Source organism: Muscardinus avellanarius, assembly GCF_963383645.1.
Source record: "Muscardinus avellanarius genome assembly, chromosome: 5".
Lineage (NCBI taxonomy): Eukaryota > Metazoa > Chordata > Mammalia > Rodentia > Gliridae > Muscardinus > Muscardinus avellanarius.
The window spans coordinates 140,439,769-140,463,788 of NC_137790.1; the positions used below are offsets into that span (position 1 = coordinate 140,439,769).

Here is a 24,020-nt window from a genome sequence, read left to right on the forward strand (position 1 = left end):
GCAGCAATGGATCTCCTACTGCAGCAACCACTTTGCATTTGCAGGATACAAAATTGCACAAAGCATATTAGGTAGAAATTGAATCTATCCTCAAGGGAAAATTATAAAGTTATGTATTGTGAAAATAAAGTTTTAGCTGAGTTTGGTGGCACATGCTTGTAATCCCAGTACTTTGGAGGCTGAGACAGGAAACTCGCAGGTTTGTGGCCAGCCTCAGCTACTTAGTGAAATCCTGTTTCAAAATAAAGAATAAAAAATAGGACTAGAAGTGTAGCTCAGAGGTAGAATGTCCCTGGGTTCCATCCCCAATACTAAAATAAATAAGTAAATAAGGTTTTAAATTTTTAAAAAAAGAATTACAGGTTGGAGATGGTCAGTCAAATCACTTTCAGGATATGGTATTATGTATTATCTATCTCCATACCAACACCATCATCTGACAGAACACCCAGCTCTGAGCTACAGGAACACTCCCCAGACTCCAGCTTACATTTAGACTCAAAAGAACACATTAATTTGGGAGCTTTTATAATCTTTCACCTTTCACTCCTTTCTAATTGTTTCCATTTCTGTATTGACCGTGATTTTATGTCATTCCAACCTAGTTTCACTGACGATGATTAGAGCTGCAGTCAGTAGTGGTACCTTCTTAAATATACGACATAAGGTTTACTCTTAGGACTGTCATAGGTAGTTACTCTTTCCTCAGAATGGTGCTGGTAGGTGAACTTAACACTTTGATTACCACTGATAGTTTTATTTTAGGAAAATGTATTTCAAGACTTTAAGAATATAACTGCCAATGAAAACTGCTACAACCAGCAAGGCTATCCTTCAGAATCAATGAAAAATTAAAATCCTCACAAGATAAGCATGAACACACCTCACAGGCAAAGACACCCACAAACTGAACGTAAGGTAATGGAAAATGATATATCCCATTGCAATTGGAACCTGAAAGCAAGCAGAATTTAAAACTTTCACACCTGATGAAGTGGAACTCAAATCAAAGTTAGTCAGAAGAGAAAAAGAAGGTCACAACATACTGGTAAAGTGGATAATCCAACAAGAAGATATAACAATAATAAATACTTGTGCCATATACACAGGTGTGCCTAATTATATAAAACAAACACTGCTTGACCTAAAGGTTCAGACTCCAATACAAAAAAGGCTAGGTGATTTCAATGCCGCTCTTTCACCAATTTACATAAAGTTAATGAAGATACTAAAAAGTTAAAATACATTATTATAGGGCAAATAGACTTAACAGCTAAATATACTTTCTTTTCAGCTGTGCATCAAACTTTCACCAAAACAGACCACACTTAAATCACAAAACTAGTTTTAGCAAATAGAAAAATAATAAGATGAAGGAATTCCTTGGATCTTATCAGATTATAAAAGTATGAAAATATAAATCAACAGCACAGACACCTACAAAAGCTATCCAGGCACATGGATACTGAACAGTACATGAATGAAGTCAAGAAAATAAGTCAAGAAAGAAGTAAATGATTTTTAGAATAAAATGAGAATAGACATACAACACACCAAAATTTCTAGGACATAGCAAAGTCAGTTCTCAGAGGAAATCTTACAGTTCTGAGTACCTACGTAAAAATGAAATCGGAAAGATCCTGAATAAATAAGCTGATGATATATCTTAAGGTCCTAAAAAAATAAGAACAAATTTCAAAACTAGAAGAAGAAATAATAAAGATCAGAAATGAAACAGAAACTAAAAGAGCAATATTAAGAATCACTGAAACAGAGTTGGTTCTTTACAAAGATAAAAGACTGATAAACCCTCAGCCAGGAAAGAGAAAACCCAAATTAATAAAATTGGAGATGAACAAAAATATATTGCAATAATCTCCACTGAAATTCAGAGGATCATTAGGGACTATTTGAAAACCTATATTCCAATAAACTGCAAAAATCTACAAGAAATTGATAAATTTTGAGACAGATTCAACATACAAAATTTGAATCAAGACTACACAGAAACCTACAGAGGCCATTAACTAGTGATGACAGTAAAGCAGTAATTAAAAAAAAAACCACTTCCAATGAAAATCCCAAGACAAGAGGAATTCACATGAACTCCTAGGAGGGCGTTAAAAGACTAACGCCAATGCTCTTCAAATTATTCCGTGTAACAGAAAGGGAATGATTCCAAACTCATTCTAGGAAGCCTGCATCTCCCTGATGCCAAAAACAGAAAGAAAGGTACATATCAGTATCCTTGAAGAACACAGATGCAGCAATCCTCAACAGAATATCAGCAAGTCAAACTCAATAGTACACTTAGAAAATTATTCAGCACGATCAAGTCAGTTTCAATCCAGAGATGCAAGGATGCTCAACTTCCACAAGTTAAAATAAGACACTAAATAAATAAAGGACAAAAATTATATGATCTTCTCAATGAAAAAGCCCTCTACAAAATTCAACACCCATTCATAATAAAATTCACAGAAACACTAGGAGAGAAGGAACTTACCTCCATATCATAAAGGCTATGTATGATGAATTTGAGGCCAATATTATACGGAATGGGGGAAAATGAAAATATTTTCTCTAAAATCACAAATGAGATGAGAATTTCCACTCTCACCACTCCTATTCAATATAGTACTTGGGATTTTTATCCAGAGCAATGAGGTAAAGGAAGGAAATTAAAGGAATACAAATAAGAAAGGAAGAAGTCAAACTGTCCCTGTTTGCAAATGATATCATCTTATACTTAGAAAACCCAAAAACTCCACCATAAGAGTTCTAGAGCTGATAAACAAATTCAGCAAAGTAGCAGGATACAAAATTCAAAAGCTTTCCAGTACATTGATAATGAATATTCTATGAAAAATTTCCATTCTTAATACCTTTTAAAAAAGGAATAAATATAATCAAAGAGGCAAAGCACCTCTATATGGAAAATTACAATGATAAAAAAGAAATTAAGCCAGGCATGGTGGCACACCGCTAGGGAGGTGGAGACAGGAGGATCGTGCAGGTTCGGAGCCAGCCTCGCTGGCTTAAGAGACCCTGTTTCCAAATTTTAAAAAAGTATAAAATAGGTCTGGGAGTGTAGCCCAGAGGTAGAAGGGCTTCCAGGAACCCCAGTACCACCAAAAAAAAAAAAGAAGAAATTAAATATAACACTGGAAGATAGAAAGAACTCCCATCTTCATAAGTAGATAGAAGCAATATTGTTAAAATGCCCATACTACCAAAAGCAATCTACAGGTCAATAAAATCCCCACTGAAATATCAATGATATTTCTCACTGAACTAGAAAAAATTCTAAAATTCATACAGAAGAACAAAGGACCCAGAATAGCCAAAGAAATTCTGAGCAAAAAAGAACAAAGCTTGAGGCATCATACTAGCCACCTTCAAATTATACTACAGAGTCACAGTAACAAAAACACCTTGGTACTAGCATACAAGACACAAAGACCAAGAGAATAGAATAAAAGACACAGAAACAAACGTGCACTGCTAGGCATCTTATCAAAGGCACCAAAAATCTACATTGCAAAAGAGATAGAGCCTTTAATAGATGGTGCTGGGAAAACTAGATATTCATACATAAAAAACTAAAACTAAATCTCTAGCATAAAAGTCAACTCAAAATGGATCAATGCTTGAAGAAAAAGATAAAAAAAAAAAAGTTGCAGCTGCTAGAAGAGAATGTTCAGGGGAAATACTCACAAAGGCACAGGTGGCAGCTTCCCACAGTAAGACTCCTATAGCTCAGGAAATACTAAGAATCAATAGATGGGATGGCATCAAACCAAAAAGCTTCTGCACAGCAAAGGAAATAACAGTGGTATGAAAGAATCTACAGAATGTGAAAAAGTCTTTACTAGCTCCTCTTATGACAGGATTAATATAAAAAATAAATCAAGAATTCCTACACTTCATACCAAAAAATAGTCTATTCAGTAAGTGGGCAAGTAAACCATATTTTCAGCAATCAGAAAATGAAAATCAAAGCTACAATGAAATTCCTCCGAAGAGTAGGAATGAACCCACCGTATGATTCAAATATATCACTCCTTGGGGTTTATCCAAAAGCGTTAAAGCTTACTATAGAACTATATGCATATCCGTGTTTATGGCAGCACAATTCACGATAGCCAAATTATACAACAGCCAAGGTCTCCATCAACAGATGAATGAATAATAAAAATGTAGTATATATCCACAATGGAGTTTTATTCAGCCGTAAGGAAGAACCAAGTTGTGTCATTTGTAGAGAAACGGATGAGACTGGAGAGCATTTTCTTATGTGAAATGAGCCTGACTCTGAAAAACAAGTGACATGTTTTCTCTTATAGGTGGAAGCTAAAGGTAAAAAGTGGGCTGACAGTGCCACTCAGAAGCAGAATGCCCCTAGGTCCAATCCCCAGTGCCACAAAAAAACAATAATAAATATTATTCTGGGTATCTACCCAAAAGAATGGAAACCAAATTACCAAACTAATGCCTGTGTGTCTGTGGAAAGAACTGGAGAACATTATGCTAAGTGAGATTAGTCGGCCACAGAAAGTAAAAAAAAATCGGATGCGCTCCCTGATATGCAGAAGCTAGGGGGAAAACGGGTCAGAGGAGGAGCTCTAGATGAGGAGGGAGAAATGCTGGGGAGGGTGTGGAGAAGTGGGAACTCGAATACATTGTTGGTGGGAATGCAAATTGGTGCAACCACTTTGGAAAACAGTCTGGAGGAGCCTCAGAAGAACGGGAACGAGCCTCCATATGATCCAGCAACACCACTGCTGGGAATCTACCCAAAATAATGGAAACCAAACACCAAACTAGTGTATGCATATTAGTTCAGAGCCACTCTACTCACCACAGCCAAACTATGGAGACAGCCAAGACGTCCATCAACAGACGAATGAATTACAAAACTGTGGGATGTGTACACAATGGGATTTTACCCAGCCATAAAGAACAAAATTACATCACTTTAAGGGAAATGGATGGAACTGGAGAACATTATACTAGTGAGATTAGTCAGTCACAAAAAGTAAGAAATTGGATGCTCTCCCTAATACGCAGAAGCTAGGGAGAAGATGGGTGATAGGGTGATTCTTCTTCTCGATGAAGAAGGAGAAAATATAGATGAGCAAACAAGGCGACCTGAGGAGGCAGGAAGAGGAAAACTCCCCAATGTACATTCACAAACATACCAAAGTCAGTCGCTAAGCCAAACATGAGGAGGGGGCGAAGGGCTGGAAGTGGGGACGGGCTCACTGAGAGATGTGTACACGTGTGCCTCTGCCACCTTGTACCTCATGTATGTCTATACTGCACCAAAGATTTGTTTAGAAATTCACTGAATAAAATATTTCCCCTGTAAAGTTAATACTAATTTTAAATAGAAACTATTTCCATGTAGGCATACTTGAGACAAAATAATACCTGAAATGTGTTTCAAATAAATAATATGAGGGAGAATTTACCTATGAGCAGTGGCTCTCAACCAGGGGCAACTGGCCCCCAAACTCACTTGACAATGTCTAGAGTCCTATTTCATATCACAGTACAGGGCACGGGAAGGGGCTTCCTGGCATTCAGTGGATCGAGGCCATGTATGCTGCTAAATACCTTGCACTGCGTAGGACTGTCCCTACAATAAAGACCTGGCTAGCACAAACGCTAATAATGTGAAGACTGAGAAAGCTCAGTTATGAAGAATTACAACAGCTGCCTCATAAACTTTTCATTTGGGGACTGGGGACTGAACCCGCGGTATTCTAACTCTGAGCTATACCCCAGACCTATTGTTGTTATTGTTATTATTTATTAATATTACTATTATTTTGAAAAGAGGTGTCACCAAGTTGCCGAGGCTGTCCTCAAACCTGCGGTCCTCCTGTCTTACCTCCCAAGTAATGGGATTACAGGCGTGTATCACTACACTTAACTTTGCTTATAACTTTACCTCAGAAATTAATACAAGCAATGATTCCACTGGCAAAACAGATGGTTAAAACTCTAAACAATTTTTGATATTATTCTATACAAAAAGCATAACTTATAAAACTTTAAGCTACATAAACATAAGAAAAATTAAAAGTATTAATTGTATGAAAGAGTAAGCAGAAATAATATTTTGCAAATACATTCCTGAAGAATGCTCCTACTTGTAATAACTGATAATTCAAATATATTTTGTTTGATCAAGTTAACCAAACACATAAAACTAGTATTATATACTAATTATATCTTGTTTAAATTCATTTCTTAATAAGCATATTAAGATCAGCAAATGTCTAATTGGATGTTATTAGAACTTTTCCATTTTATATTTTAGAAATAAATTCATCTTACTAATTATATGGTTTCCCTGGACTAACCCTATGAAAAAGGTAACTTACTTTCTGTCAAATACCTGAAGGAAAAATAAAAAATAATATTCAGAAGACTAAACAGATCTATCTTAAGAGGTAAGCTTTACAGCTATAACCAAATTTGCATTTTCTGTCCTTTCAGGGAAAAAAAAAACATTTTAATATCACTAATACAGAAAAGAGTTTGCTACAGTTCTGAGAAGGAAAAACTTTGTGGTTACTGTAAAAGATTAAAAGATAGAATAGTAAGATTAAAAGATAGAATAGTAAGAGTTGTGATCTGACACACTGAGGCAGCTCAGCTCCTTCTGACCTGGAATAGGTAACAAAATGTGAATTACCTTGACATTTGGCTTCTTTGTTGACACTCCTCTGTACCAACCTAAAACAAAGCATACAAAGGATATTAAAATCATATTGCTGCATTTTCTATAAGAGATATAATATGAATAATTTTTTTAAAAACAGATGAATACAAAGCTTTCCTTAACAAAACACCAATGGCTTTATTAGGATCTAGAGCTGTCCTAGTAGGTCACACCAAAAGGAAGTTTTATTATTACCACATTCCAAATTTTCGTCACAGGGTATGAAGCCCTTTCAACTAAATAAGAAACAAGAAATTAGAAAGGACCTCTGGGAACATGTAATTCACTTGCTCAAAAATGTCCAGAGCACCAGAGACAAAGAAATGCTAAACACATTTTGAGGCTTTCTGCTGCAGACAGGAAGTAGAGCTCAGACTTTGATACCTGGAGTCATCCGCCTCCCATGCAGTATACTGTAACACCCCATGGCCTTGCCTCCTGGATACTGAAGTCAACAGCTCTGCTAGAACAGACTTCTCTCTTTACTATCTTCTGTTAGCATTCATATATACCAGTAGTATAAGAACATTCAACTACCTAGTAAACATCATTTTCAGGGAAAGAAGTTTTTATTGACAAATTTTCTCCATTCCAATCTATTACTTTCAGAGTTTTGCTACAGTTGAAGAGAAAAAAGCTCTTTCATATACAAAGGCGAGCCAAGAGTTCTACTTAAAGGAGGAAGATAAAGAAAAAGGATTGTTAACAATAGTTAATATTAAATGAGAACTTATTGTTTGTAATTCTACGAATTAGAATGGAAAGCTCATTCCATTTATTGACCTTGCAAACTTATACCAAAGCTATGAGGAAAAGAATCAGTTTTTTTCTCACCTGAAAACAACAAACAAAAGAAGAAAAATCCTTGTTTCTGTTTAGGATGATAGCTGAAATAATATTGTTTTGTTAACTCATTTTACATATTAAGTATCAATTTCTTCATTTAAAAAAGTAATAATCTACGGACATGATACGTTATAAGATATTTAGAAATATAGTAACATATGAAGAGAGAGAGTAGGAAAGAAAATGTACTTGAGAAAAGAGAGGAGAAGGACAGTAGAGTTATGGAAGAGGATGAGGAGGGGAGAAGAGGGGGAAGAGGCTTCAGGAGTGAGAAAGACCAAATAACACTATGTTCATGGATGAAGATATCACTTCCAATCTCACTAACATTGTGTGTGTGTGGTGGGGGGGGAATCCAGAGGGCAATTTCTCTGTGATGTGCAGTTACAATGCACTGATAAAGTTGTTTTTTTTTTAATCTATGGAATCAGCCAGGTTGGTGGCACACACTTGTAATCCCAGTACTTGGGAGGCCGAGACAGGAAGGTCCAGGTTTGCAGCCAGCCTCGGCTACTTAGTGAGGCTTTCTGAAACTTAGTGAAACCCTGTTTCAAAAATAAAGAATAAATTATTGGGAGCTAGGCGTGGTGGAACACGTGCTTGGGAGGCTGAGACAGGAGGATCGTGCAGGTTCAAAGCCAGCCTCAGCTACTTAGTGAGGCTCTCAGCAACTTAGTGAGACCCTGTTTCCAAATAAAATATAAAACATTTCTGGGAGTATAGCCCAGAGGTAGAAAGCCTCTGGGTTCCACCCCCAGTACCACCAAAAAAAAATTATATGTGTGTGTGTGTGTGTGTGTGTGTGTGTGTGTGTGTGTGTGTTGGGCTGGGGGTGTATCTCAAAGGTAGAATGCCCCTTGGTACAACCCCTAGCACCACAAAAAAAAAATCTGTAGAATCAAATAGAGCACCCATAATGGAGCAACATGAACAATGTCAACTGATCTTAGACAGAGGAACAAAGACAATACAGTGGGGGAAAGACAGTATTTTCAACAAATGGTACCAAAATTAAAAAATCAACACACAAAAATGAAATCTGGACACTGTAACATACAGAGTCACAAAAATTAACTCAAAATGTGACATGTTGGGGTCTGCACAACCGCCTGACAAAACCACGGGAACTTCCGATGAATCGGCAACGTGTAGCGCCGAGCGGATATGGAGGGCGTAACTACTCTCCTCGCCCCGCTAGCCCAACTTGGTAATGTTGAGCCTTATTGGCTCAAATAATGCTTCCGTGCTCATGAACCCCTCGTGCATTGGACAATGATTGGCTGCAAGTTATGTGCTTTGCACATGCAAGGGTGACCTTTAGCTTGATAGGTTAGAATAGTTTCCTGCTGGAAACCCCCCCTTGCAGTTTTTTGCTTTAAATTGGGTTGCCTGAGAGAAATAAACGAGATCCTGCTTGACTCGACTCCCGGCTCGTGTGTTTCTGTTCGGGCCGTCGGCACTCACTTTCCTTCTCAGCCCCACCGCTGACGGGCTGGACCCGTCAGTGACACACACCTAAATCCAAGAAAATAACATGGGAGAAAATCCACGTGACATTGGGCATTGGTGATGACTTTTTAGATACAAAACTAAAAGCATGATTCATAAAATCATTGATCTGCTGGACTTCATTAAAATTAAAAATACCTCCACATAAATATATGGAAATTGAATGATATACTACTAAACAAAGACTGAATCAGAGAATAAAGGGAGACATTGAAAAATTCCTAAAATCAAATCAAAATAGAGACACAACTTATCAAAATCTATGATGATAAGTTGGGACACCTTGAAGGCAGTGTTAACAGCAAAATGTATAGCATTGAGTGCCCACTTTAAAAAAAAAAAATAAGCAGAAAGGCAGAATGACTCCAAATAAACAATCTAATGATGCACCAGAAGGCTCTTGAAACACAGGAACAAACTAACCCCAAAGCCAGCAGAAGGAAGAATTAAAATCAGAGCAGAAATTAATGAAATAGAAAAAAAACTGAAGGATCAATAAAACAAAAAGATGGTTTTTTAAAAAATATAAAAGATCAATAAACCTGTAGGCAACTGAACCAAAAGAATGAAAGAACAGATCCAAATTTCTGCAATAAAAGATGAAAAAGGAGATGCCACCACAGTGTGTAAATCCGAAAAATTATTAAAACTCTTTTGAAAATTTATACTCCAATAAACTGGAAGAGCTAGAAGAAATTAACAAATGTGTAGATACCTGCAACCTAAACTGAACCAGAGGGGCAGAGAAAATCTAAATAGACCAACAGCAAGCAAAGGGATTGAAACAGCAATAGTTCAGTGGTGGTCTTCCATCAAAGAAGAATTCATGTCTAGATGGATTCACAGCTGAATTCTCCAAGACCTTTATAGAAGAACTAAGCTCAATGCTTCCAAAAACTTGAAAAAGAAGGAATATTACCAAACTCATTTTAGCATCACTTTAATCCCAAAAGAAAATTACAGTCCCATATCACTGATTAACATGTATGCAAAAAATGTTAATAATATCAGTAATTTGCATCCAAAACTACCTCAAGAAAATAGCACACCATGACCAATTGGCTTCATTCTAGGAATGCAGTGCCGGACACAATCAATAAATATAATCTACCACGTTAATAGAGCAAAGGACAAAACCACACGATCATCTCAATAGATGCAGAAAAAAAATTGACAAAATCCAACACCATTTCATGGTTAAAAAAAAAAACACTGAAGAAATTAGGGATAGAAGGAACCTATCTCAACATCATAAAGGCTGTGCATGATAAACCAAAAGCCAGCATAACAAATGGGGAAAAACTGAGAGAACTTCCCATAAGATCGGGAACAAGACAAGATGGCCACTCCTATTCAATACAGTACTTGAAACTCTATCTATAGCAATAAGATAGGAAAAGGGAATTAAAGAAATACAAACAGGGAAAGAAGAAGTGAAATTATCTTTGTTTGTGGATGACATGATCTTTTACTCAGAAGACCCAAAAAACTCAACCAAAGGACTTAGAACTGATAAACAAATTCAGAAGAGTCACTGGATTAAAAAAATTAACTAATCTGTGCCAATTATTCCTCTAATAGAGGACAAATATCTAGAATATACAAAAAACTTAAAAGACCTTACACTACAAAAAAAAATAGCCCAACCAAGAAATGGGCAACTGAATTGAATAGACAATTCACCAAAGAAGAGATACAAATAGCCAATGGATACATGAAAAAAATGTTCATCATCATTAGCAATCAGGGAGATGCAAATCAAAACTACAGAGATACCATCTTACCCCAATCAGAATGGCAATCATCAAGAAGTCAAACAGCAGTAAATGTTGGCACGATGTGGGGAAACAGGAACTCTTCCACACTGTTGGTGGGAGTGCAAACTAGTTCAGCTGCTATGTGGGGAGGTCAGTGTGGAGATCCCTCAGAAAACTGAGAATGGGTCCACTGTATGATCTGGCTCTAACACTCCTCCTTTCCAAAAGGGCCAAAATTAAAGAACGCTAGTAATAACTGTATACCCATGTTCACAGCAGCCAACTCACAACAGTCAAATGATGGAACCAACCTAGTTGCCCACACACAGAGGAATGGATTATAAAATTATGGAAAATAAAACCATGAAATTCTACTCAGCAATAAGGAAGAAAATTGTTATTTTTTTTAAAAAATGGACGGTTCTGGTCGGGCGTGGTGGCACACGCTTGTAATCCCCACGCTTGGGAGGCAGAGACAGAAGGATCATGTAGGTTCAAACCAGCCTCGCTGGCTTAAGAGACCGAGTTTCCAAATAAAAATATAAAAATAGCTCTGGGAGTGTAGCCCGGAGGTAGAAGGGCTTCCAGGAACCCCAGTACACCAAAAAAAAAAAAAAAAAGGACGGTCCTGTCAAACATATGTTAAGTGAAATTAGCCAGTCACAGAGAGTGAAGAGTCATATGTTTTCTCTAATATGCACAAACTAGAGAATAATTAGAATACCAGAGGGACCTGAGATGATAGAAGAGAAACCGCGGTGGAGCCGAGAGGTAAGGGAAGAGGAGGGGAAGACCGCGGCTAATTGACGGGAACACCGCCGTCAATGCGTGTGCACGTGTGAATGCACGTCAGGCTCAGCACTTTGTACTGGGGAGGGGGGGGATGGGGAAGGACATCAAGTGCTGTGTGCACACATGCCACTGTCAACATGATTTACATTATTATGAGGCTACAATGCACCAATAAAAGCACAGTACAAAAAATGAAAAATCAGCCATGAAAACCACTAGCATTTCTATACACCAAACACGAATTCACTGAAAAAGAAATCCAGGGGAAAAAATTCCATTCACAATAGCCTCAAAAAATACTTAGGAATAAATTTAACCAAAGAGGTAAAGGACCGCTACAATGAAAATTATAAAACACTACAGAAATTGACGAAGATCTTAGAATGTGGAAATACCTCCCATGTTCTTGGATAGGCAGAATAAATATAAACAAAATAGCCATCCTACCAAAAGTGATCTACAAAGTCAATGCAATTCCTATTAAAATACTATGGTCATTCTTCACAGATCTAGAAGAATAAGCCCTAAAATTCATATGGAAAAAACAGAACTGCTAAAGCAATTCTCAGCAATAAGTACCATGCTAGAGGTATCACACAAATTATACTACAGAACTACGGTAATAAAAACAGCATGGTATTAGCACATAGACACAGAGACCAAAGGAACAGAATATTCAGAAGCAAATACTCATATTTAAAGCCAGTTTATTTTTTGTAAATATGTCAAAAGCATATGCTGGAGAAAACAGTCTTTGACAAATGGTGTTAGGAAAACTGGCTATCTATTTGTAGAAGAATAGAACTAAAATTCAATCTCCCACCTTGCACAAATGTCAACTCAAGATGGATCAAGGACCTAGAATTTACGCCAGAAACTTTTCAGATACAGAAGGTGGCATAGGACCAATACAACAACAAATAGGTACTGGTAAAAAGTTCCTTAATAAGACTCCCAAAGCTCAGAAAATTAAAATGAGTATTAGCAAATAGGACGGCATTAAATTAAAAAGCTCTGTTGAGCAAAGAAAACCACCAAGAGCCAAAGAGCCCACGGAATGAAAAAAGATCTTTACCAGCTACACCTCTAATAGAAAATTAATATCTAGAATATACAAAGAGCTTTAAAAACTTAACACTAAAAAAATTAAAAATGGACAATTACCTGAGTGTGGTGGTGGACGCTGGTAATCCCAGTCTTTGGGAGGCTGAAACAAGAGGATCCCATTTCACGGACAGCCTCAGCTACTTAGGCCCTTTGTAACTCAGTGAGACCCTGCTTCAAAATAATGAATAAAAAATAGGGCTGGGGTGTCGCTCAGAGGTAGAATGGCCCTGGGTTCCTTCCCTAGTACCACAAAAAAGGGCAACTGAACTGAATATACACTTCTCAAAAGAAGATTACAAATGGCCCATAAATATATGGAAAAATGCTCAACATCATTAGCAGTCAGCAAAATACAAATGAAAACGACACCAAGATTCCATCTGTTTCCAGGTAGAAAGGTGATCATCAGGAACACACACAATACTACGTGCTGGCTAGGATGTGGGCAAACAGGAACTTTTACACACTGTCGGTGAGACTGTAAACCAGGACAGCAGCTATGGAGATTAGTGTGGAGGTTTCTGAGAGACTGGGCGTAGAGCCACCATGAGACCCAGCAACACCACTCCTGGGCGTCTTTGAGTCAGTACAGCGATGCGTGCATACGCGTGTTTACAGCAGGACCGTCCACATTAGTCAGAGTGCACAATCACCCAAGGCGTCAACCAACAGATTAATGACTATAAAACCATGGTATATACTCACAAACACCTCACCAAATAAGTTATAAATGTAGAAATAGCAAATGAGAACCTGAGAAGATACTTGTCGTATCTGATCAGGGAGTCACAGGTGAAAGCAAGGCTGAGGCGCCGCCACACTTTAATGACAGCGGCCCAATCCAGGAATGCCACACCGTCAAATGCCGCAGGGTGCGGCGCAGCACCGACTCCCATTCGTTGCTGGTGACAAGGCAAAACAGCAGAAGCTTTTTGGAAGACAGTTTGGAGTTTTTTTGTTTTTGTTTTTTTAAACTGCATGTACCATTATCCTATTATCTAGCAGTACAATCCTTGATATTCAAATGAGCTAAAACCATTTGCACAAAAAAACTACAAATGGGCATCTACAGGAGACTTATCATAATTTATTCATAACTGCCAAACTTTGAAGTATCCAATATGCACTCTAGCAGGTGGCTAGCTAAGTACACTACTGTATATGTACACGATGTAAAAGTTTGGTAAATTTGGCAATGAAATCAGCCAATCCTGAGCTTTTCTTTTTCTGGAATAATTTATTATTATTAACTGATTCAATCTCCTTTCTTCAAATCAAGAGTCCACTACAAACTTTGCCAAAGGTGCCTATTCCATGACTCAGGAGAGCTGAAGAGGCTGAGCACGGGCAGGGAGAGCAACACAGCCTTTTAGTTATTTTACCGATGGATAAAAAAAAAGTTTGCAAACTCTTAAACTCGGGTCATTAGAAAAGACATGCTTTTAATAATACTCTTCATTGTAATTTTACACTGAAGCATCTTTTAAATATCTTTTTACCTATCACCCGAGAACCCTGGACAATCTACCTTGGAAACTATTCCCTCCCCTTCACTTTTGTCATTTATACCTTGACATTTCAAGACCTCATGACGCCAACAAAGAAGTGAACTCCCCGCTGTGCAGACCGCCTGAGTCCCCGCTGATTTCAGTGCCATCGCGTGCATTTTCTCATTCTTATTTTCTTACTACTGACACACAGTAATTGAACTAAGCACCCCGTCACCTCACTTTGGTCGCTTGGCAGTAATATTCCAAATCCTCTCCTGCGGCTACTCTGACATACATAACACATCATTAACTAGAGTCGCCTACAGTCACCCGAGCGTCGTGAACACACACCGGAACTTACTCTTCTCGCCGCGACTTTGTGCACACTGACCAACCCCTTTCCATCGCCCTTATTTTCCCACCTCTGCAGCCACTATCTACTCTCTGCTTCTATGAGTTTAACTTTTGTGGATTCCATATATGAAATCACGCAGTATTGGTCTTTTTGTGTCTAGCTTTATTTAACATTACATTTCATTTTACAGTATGTCCTCCAGTTTCATCCACGTTGTCACAAATGACAAAATTTCATTCTTTTTAGAACTGAATAGTATTTAATTTTGTACATACACCACACTTTCTTCATCCGTTCACCTGTGGACGGACACTGAGGTTGATTCCATATTTTGGCTAATGTGAATAGTGCAAAGGACACACACTATAAACATGTCTTCAAGCCGGGCGTGGTGGCGCACGCTTGTCATCCCCGCGCTTGGGAGGCTGAGACAGGAAGATCGCACAGGTTCAAAGCCAGCCTCAGCTACTTAGGCTCTCAGCAACTTAGTGAGACCCTGTTTCCAAATAAAATATAAAATAGGTCTGGGACTGTAGCCTGGAGGTACAGTAAAAAAAAAAAAATCTCTTCAATACGCCGACTTCGTTTCCTTTTGATATATCGCCAGCAGCATGATCACTGGGTCATATGGCAGTTCTGTTTTTTTTAATTTCTGAGAAACCTTCATACGGCTTTCTTCAATAGCCGTATGTTCCCACTAATAGCGTGAAGAGTTTTCTTTTTCAACATCTTCACTTGTGTTTTTTTATGGCAGCCATTCTAACTGGAATTGGGTGATGCCGCATTCTGTTTTTATTTGCATTTCTCTGGTGATTAGTGGTGCTAAGCATTGTTATGAAGCTGTCTGCCATTTGTATGTGTTCGTTTGACAAATGTCTATTTGATTCTCTAGTCTAATTTTTATTCAGAGTACTTGTTTCTTTGACAAGTTGAGTTTCTTTTATATTTGATATGAATCCCTTTTCATATATATAGTCTGCAAATACGTTCGTCCATTCTGTAGGTTGTATCTTCACCCTGTTGGTTGTGTTCTTTTGCTGTTCAGAAAGCTTTCAGTATAATGCAATCCCATTTCTATAGTTTTCTTTTGTTGCCTATGCATTTGAAGCTTAAACAAAAAAGTACCTCCCACTATGTTTACTTCTGATAGTTTCATGGTTTGGAGTTTTGCATTTAAGTCTTTAATCCACCTTGAGTTTATTTCTGTAAATGATTTAAGAGTCTAATTTCATTCTTCTGCATATAGATATCCAACTTTCCCAGAACAAATTATTAAAGAAGCTATCCTTTTCACAATGCATTCTTAAAATCTTCATCGAAAACCAGCTGGTGGTAGACATTATTCTGTTCCACAGTCTGTGTGTCTGTTTTGGGGCTAGCACTGTGCTGTTTTGATTACTACAGCTTTGTAGCATATTTTGAAGCCAGTTAGTGTGAGGTCTTGAGCTTTGTTCTTTCTGGTCAAGACTGCTTTGGTTATTTGGGGTCTTTTGTGGTCCCATATTATATTAGTATGTTCTCCACAGAAACAGAACTAACAAAATATAAATATATATATATTTATATGGATTTATTAAATTGGCTTACACTTACAAATAGTCCCACAATGGCCATTTGCATTCTGGAGAGCCAGAAAATCCAGTAACTCTTAGTTTAAGAAGCTGGAAGGACCAAGGGTACAGCCCCAGCCCACGACTGAAGGCTGAGGAGCTCCCCAGAGAACAGCTAGTGGGGCCCGCGTAAAGGGGCCAAAGGAGGTGGAGTGTAAGATCCACACTGACGGCAGGAGAAAGGACACACCTACTCAAGAGAATCAAGCGTGCACAGACCACGAGCTTCCTCCTCCTTCCATATTGGTTCCATGTAAGCCCACAGCCATAGGATGGCACGACCCTCGTTCAGAGCAGATCTCCCCTGAGGCTGCTGTCCAATATGCCAAAGGCTCTGGAAACCTCCTCAGAGACATACCCAGAAGTGTGCCTAAATAATTTCCTAGGAATCCCTCCATTCGATCAGATTGACAATCAAGATAACCATCTCACATATGGATTTTAGAATTATCTTTCTATTTCTGTGAAGAATGTCTCCGGTGTGTTGGCAGGCAGTGCACTCTGTCTGCGGACCCCTTGTGGTAGCATGGCGCCTCAGCCATGCTCTTCCAATCCATGGACTGTCAGAGATGCCTTTCCACCTATTTGCGTCGTCTTCAATTTCTTTCATCAGTGTTTTAGTTTTCAGAATGCAAAGCATTCACCTCCTCGGTCACATTTATTACTAAGTATCTTTCTTGTAGCTATCATAAAAGGAATTTTTTTCTTGATTTCTTTTTCAGTATAACCATATAGAAATTTTACTAGTTTTTATGTTGCTCTTACGTATTATAACTTTTCTGAATATAGTAGTTCTGATCTTATTTGTGGAGTCTTTAACTTGTAGGAGATAAGGTCAGGTGATCTTCAAACAGGAAGCTTTGCCTTCTTCCTTCTTCCCAATCTGGTTGCTCTGTTTCTTTCTCTTCTCTAACTGCCCTGGCGAGGCCTCCCGCACTACGCTGAAGAGAAGTGGTGGACGCGGGCAGCTCTCTCCAGTTCTACGTCTAGAGAAGTCTTCCGTTTCTTCCTCTCCAGCATGACGTTTAGCTGTTGGCTTATCATACATGACCTTATTGTGTTAACGTGCATATTCTTCTATACCTTATTTTTCAGTTTATTTATGAAGGGATATTAAATTTTGTCAAATGTGTTTTCTGCATATATTCAATGGTTTTCAACATTCATTCTGCAATATGATGAATCACAATTGGTGGTTGGCAAACGCTGAACCATCCTTGCATTAGTATGGTGAAACCACTTGATCATGGTAAATAATCTTTTTTATGTTCTACTAAACTTAGTTTGCTAATATTTTGATAAGAGTTTGTGTCTATGTCTACCAGGGATAAAAGCCTGCATTTTCTCTTTTTTTGTTGTGCCCTACTAACATGCAGTCTTTCCCATCTGCTAAGTAACATCTGATGGTCTGATTACTATGAGAAACCTGTAATGCAAGCTAATTTTTGTGCTCTTAATATTTTCAGATATAAGTTTTTGTGGAGCTGGTGGTATAGCTCAGTGGTGGAGCATTAGGCCTACCTCTTCGCACGGCCCTGGGTTTGATCCCCCACATGACAAAAAGGAGAAGAGAAGGTAAAATAAGATTGTAAATGGACTTGAGGCTCAATATCGCTTGGTGGTAGAGCACCTTGCGTGTGCAAGACCCCAGGTTTTATCCAAGCACTGGAGGGAGGGCAAAAAACAACTTCTTTCAAGCATGTATACATTTGACTTGAGTTATAATAGCATGGTTGAATTTTAAGAAAACCTAAATGTGTATTGCCTCAAAAAAAATGTTCTCCATTGGTCTTCTGGCCCACTTGTAAAAATACCAGCTCTTATCTTCCTCAACAACTTGATATAACTCTCTTCCTTCTGAGCCAGGGCATGTTACTCACAGGACTACTAGGCATGACCTTTTTCTACTTTACCCAAACACCTAGTGATGAAATTTACAATACAAGAGTTACTGGAAAATGCCTGGGTATTGTTCTCAAATTCCAAAAGCAAGGTATAACTCTTTGAGCCTCAAGTACCCATCAGTATCCTATCTCAAAGTAGAACCCAAAGTCCCCACTGAAGCCTTTGCTGACCTCATCCCCCACCACTCACGACGACCCTACCCAACTACCCCTCCACTCCGGCCATACCAATGTCTCTGAAATCCTTTCAACTCATTAGAAGACTCCCATGTCAAGGCCGTCACACTTTTTGCACCATAAGACTAAGCTGCACTTTCACCAGAGAACCACAGGACCACTTCCTCAGCTCCATGTGTCCTTGGCTAAGAGTCATCATCTCATAACGGCCGGCCCCGGTAATCCCCTATCAATATACAGGAGGGAGACGTTTCTCCTCCCTTCCCACCTTCAATCTCCATGCCCTTTTATTCAGTTTATCCTTCTTTTTCTTCTTGAAAAGAACAGAGACTTTATTTTATTCTTTTATGACTTAGGCCTAGTAGGTAAAGAGTGCTAGACTTTCACTAGGTACTCAAATATTCAGTGCCTGGAAAACATGAATGAATTTGTAATATATTAGGTGGTAATACCTACCTGACACATTTGTTGATAAAGTCAGAGTTAATATATGTAAAATGCTTCTGTGCAATGTCTGACACATTTTAGTAGCTCAATTACTGGAGGAAGGAGCAGGGTAACAAGACACACCAAGTCAGACTCTTATCTAGGTTTGCTAAATTACACTATAAAGCAGTAGGTCTAAAATTCCCCAGAGGGTCTAAGAAATAACTCAAGTCAGGTTCTAAGAAACATTAAAAGACCAAAAGTAATTCAGGGCGTGGTGGCCGCTTGTAACCCCAGTACTTGGGAGGCGGAGACAGGAGGATCGCAGGTTCACAGCCAGCCTCAGCTACTTAGTGAGACCCTGTTTCAAATAAACCATAAAAAATAGGGTTGGGGGTGTAGCTCAGAGGTAGAATGCCCCTCGGTCCAATCCCCAGTACCACAAAAAAAAAAAAGAAATAAAAAAGAGACCAAAGTACAAGTTCTAATATCTATCTTAAATAATTTCTTTCTTTCTTTCTTTTTTTTTGGGGGGGGGGGGTACTGGGGTTCCTGGAAGCCCTTCTACCTCCGGGCTACACTCCCAGACTGAGTTTTTATATTTTTATTTGGAAGCAGGGTCTCTTAAACCAGCGCGGCTGGCTTCGAACCTGCGTGATCCTGCTGTCTCCACCTCCCAAGCGCGGGGATTACAAGCGTGCCCACCACGCCCGGCCCGAATATTTTTATATGTCAGAAAACCAGTTCAAATTTAATTTGAAAAATAAAAAGTTGGGTTTTCTCTCTCATAACTTTTACTGATGCAGCAGAGTCTCACACCATTATGCAGTTCACAGTGAGGTACAGCGTGGACGCTTTTCAGTTTAATCCTATCAAATTAAACAAGCTAGCAAATAAGAAGGGAAAGGCAAATTAATAAAATGTGTTTGAAAAACCACTTGGGGTCTGAGTGAAAATATATTAAAGATTAAATTATGTAAAAACTACAATTATTGAAACATCTAACATGGCAGGGCCCACCCATGTGCCACGTTCTGCGCAGGGCTGTCTTTACACTGGGACGGCGGCGTGTCCTTCCCACGCGCTCAATGCACGTAAGGATATAGCATCCCCAAGAGCCCACGACAACTGCTGCTGGCGGGAGGCTGCGGAACAAGGTCAGCAGTGTTAGCCCGAAGAAGGCAGCCTCTGTGAGCCAGACCGTGTGACAGTCAGCCATCGGCCATCTTTACAAAGATCCCAGGTGCACACCGACCGAACCAGACCCACAGTGCCAAAGGCAGTCGACGCAGAGTGCTCTCGGGGACTTCTTTATTTCAAAGGTGGAACATGTATTTCTCGCTGACAACAGGAGCCAATGCAAGTGTGCTGAGCCTCAACCCCGGCCAGCAGCCGCACAGGGCGCGGAGTCCATGCGCACAGTGAGATGGACAGGAGGAAGACAAGCACGAGTCCTCTCCATCCTGCCGCGGAGTTAAAAGCAGTTTAGTTCAGAAATCACAGTCATTTGTAAAGGACAAACTGGTATGGTGAAGACTCAATGCACAGATCATTCAAGTGACCAGCTGTGAATCTGAGCCAGAAATTAAATCTACAACCTTTAGAAAATACGAACCTTTTCTCCTTCAGTGTATCAATAAGAATACACATAGTCTTCCAATTCTAGGTCTCTTTTCCAATAATATAATTAGTGATGGGCAGGAAAGGAAGTGCCAACAACTTGTAAAACTAAGAAACTTCTAAGAGAATTCAACTCCAAAACAGGGAAACATAATTATTCAAAAGTCCTACATTCAAAATCCTCTTTCTAAAGCAGGCATGGTGGTTCAGTGGCTCTTGCCTGGAATCCTAGTACTTGGAAGGCTGAGACAGAAGAATCACAGGTTCGGGGGCAGCCTCAGCAAGTGGTGAGGCTCTCAGTAACCTAGCAAGACCCTGTTTTAAAACAAATATAAAATGGGCTGAGGGTGCAGCTCAGAGGTAGAATGCCCCAGGGCTCAATCTCCAGCCCCACACACCCAAAATAAGTCCTGTTTCTATTATTTTCACTGAAATATTTAAAAAACAATCGTGTACATTTGTTTGCATAATTTAAATCTATTTACATCTTCATTTACAAGCTGTAAGTATGAAAGATAATAATCACCAAATAAATGTGCATTAAAAATAGGGAATTTCAGCCCGGCATGGTGGTGCACGCTTGTAAATCCAGTACTTGGGACGCTGCGACAGGAGGATCGCAGATTTGAAACCAGCCTCCGCTACTTAGGTCCTCCACAGTTTAGTGAGACCCTGTTTCAAAATAAAGAATAAAAAAATAGGGCCCGGGGTATAGCTTGGAGGTAGAATGCCCCTGGGTTCCATCCCCGGTACACTACCACCACCACCCCCAAAAAATGAGGAATTTTTACTTCCAAACAAGTTATCATTGCCTTGAAAGCAGTCACTCTGAACAGCCATAAACAAACTTCAATAATCCAGCCACTGATGAAGATACTTTTTACTTTTTTAGAACTAAAGATATACATAATACATTTATAAACTTCTAGTTCTAGCCTGACAAAACACTGTGCCTTGAACAAGCACACAAGTACCTGTGACACAAAATCCACGACAAAAGCGTGCGCGCACTGAAGCGCAGATAGGCTGGGGCACTGCCATCCCTAGGCCAGGGGAGGCCTGGAGGGACCGCCTCCTGGCCCCGTCTTTCCCTGGGGGCAGCCCATCAAGGACTGACGATTCCACTGGGGTTTTTACAAAGGGAGGGAGGGCTGCCACTGATGGCTACCAAAGCAATGGAGTCTTCAGTGACAAAATCCCAGAAAGGAGAGAATAAAGTCAATCCAAAGTGTTTATGCAATCTCTGCTCCTGAGATTGCCTGGTTCATGCAGGGCAGGGCTCCGGGGGAGCTAGGGAAAACAGCAGCTAAACGTTAAAGACCCAGCCGGGCGCGGTGGGCACGCTTGTCATCCCCGCGCTTGGGAGGCGGAGACAGGAGGATCGCACAGGTTCGAAGCCAGCCTCAGCTACTGAGTGAGGCTCTCAGCAACTTAGTGAGACCCTGTTTCCAAATAAAATAGAAAATAGGTCTGGGAGTGTAGCCCGGAGGTAGAAAAGCACTGGGTTCCACCAGTACCACAAAAAAAAAAAAAAGGAAAATATCTTCTATTCTTATTTTGCTAAGAGTTTTTAATCACGAAGGAGTGCTAATTCACGCTTCTAAGACAATATAAAAGGTGTGCTACACTAGCGCCTCCTTTCCAGAAAGCACGCTCCTGCGCCCCCATGGTTGCTGGGCTGCACCCTTACTCCCGCACCCTCCTAACTAAAGCCGAAGGGCTCCACCTCCACACGCGTGGTCTCCACGCTCGCTTCGCCACGTTTTCTCTCCGTTACAGAAAATGAAATGGCTCTTACCCAGACTAAACTCAAGACGAGGCCGCCCAGGATGACACTGATTTTGTTTGTATTCATGCTCTAATTTTGTAGGATTTCTCCCAAACCTTTTTTTTTTTTTTTTTTTGCAGTTTGGGGATGGAACCCAGGGGCATTCGACCTCCGAGCTACACCCCCTGCCCTGCTTTTTATTCTTTATTTTGAACAGGGTCTCACTGAGTTGCGGAGGGCCTCACTAAGTAGCTGAGGCTGTCCGCAAACCACGATCCTCTGGTCTCAGCCTCCCGAATGCTGGGATCACAAGCGTGCGCCACCACGCCCGGCTTCTCCCAAACTTTATTTTTCCCATAAATCGTTTTGATTATAGTGTATAGTTTTGAAGGACATACTATAATGCAGAAATGTTTTAAAATAGAAAAACCATATATGCCATAGAAGATGATAGTTATCAAGCCAAACATCATTGGACCATATTTTTGCCATTAATTTTAACTAAAGCTGTCTAGCCAATCTGACAGAAACACAAAATTAACTGATTATAATTTATTCAAATACAGATAAGCATGGGCAGAAGATTATTTATAGGAAACAAAAAACAATCATTTGACATAATATACAAAAATCATGTTCTGACAACCAGCAATTAATTATACAAATGGTACTATCAGATTAAGGCAAATAAAGCTGTGTGTCTTTATGCTGAGCGTGAAGCGTCACAGTATTTAGTAACATGATCAAGTTGGCTTCAAGTCAATCACTATGTAAGTGCTTTATAAGTACACACATACCTTCACACTTTTCAAGAATCTGGACTGTTTCTCCTATTTCTAAGACCAATCCTTGAGGGACAGATCCTCGAAAGCTGCATATCACTAGAAAAGAAAGGATACATACATCAATTAGGTTTTGATTTTTGTTTATTGGGGGTTTTTTTGGTGGTACTGGGAGTGGAACCCAGGGGCTTTCTACCTCTGGGCTACACTCACAGACCTATTTTTATATTTTATTAGAAACAAGGTCTCACTAAGTTGCTGAGGGCCTCACTAAGTAGCTGAGGCTGGCTTCGAACCTGCGCGATCCTCCTGTCTCAGCCTCCCAAGCGCGGGGATTACAAGCGTGCCCACCACGCCTGGCTCAATTAGCATTTTTAAATACGCAGGATCCGGCTGACTGAATTAAGGACTACCTTTTGTCAATATACACTCGCCTTGCTAGTTCTTCTTTCTAATGTATGAGTCTCTTTCAGCTTAATGTTTTAAAAGGTAATGTGAAGTAGTTCAGAAGAATTGAGTACTTATGTTAAAATCATTCCAGGTTGGCGTATGCATATGTGGAGACACTTCTATAGAGACTTCCCTTGCCCCTCAGGATAACCTATGTTTGTTTATGTGCACTCTGGGAGCTCCTACACACCCATTACTTTAAAAATTTTAACACTGTAAGCATCTTACCTAACACAGATATTTTTAAAAACGTATTTTTAAAAGAATTACCAAATAAACTTGATTTTACATTTAAAAAAATCCTCATAGTAAAAAGGAAAACAGAAGTTAATGAAATAGAAACCAAGTGTATGACAGAGAACATCTATAGATAATAAAAATCTTATGTCTTTATTTTTAGAAAATTGGCAAAATGATTCCAAAATTGACATAAGACTACAAAGAAAGCTGGGTGTGATGGTACGCACTTGAAATCCCAGTCCTGGGGAGGCCGAGACAGGAGGATCACAGGTTCAAGGCCAGCCTCAGCTACTTCGTGGGGCCCTCTGCAACTTAGTGAGACCCTATTTCAAAATAAAGGATAAAAAATAGGGCTGGGGTGTAGCTCAGAGGTCGTGTCCCTGGGCTCCATCCCCAGACCTGCAACAAGAAGACAAAGAGCAACGCACAGGCTTGTCGATCATAATGAACTGCA

At 39.4% G+C, this 24,020-nt stretch overlaps 1 protein-coding gene across 1 annotated transcript in view; it reads right to left on the reverse strand.

The window, feature by feature from the left end:
• The window catches only part of DOCK3 (dedicator of cytokinesis 3), a gene marked incomplete at both ends in the record, with an annotated part of 359,460 nt that overhangs the window by 261,216 nt on the left and 74,224 nt on the right, over nt 1-24,020 (reverse strand). The window contains 2 exons of the mRNA XM_080695935.1: nt 6,707-6,747; nt 22,892-22,975. Coding sequence (XP_080552061.1) covers nt 6,707-6,747; nt 22,892-22,975 — 125 coding nt within the window. The remainder of the gene's footprint in view (nt 1-6,706; nt 6,748-22,891; nt 22,976-24,020) is intronic.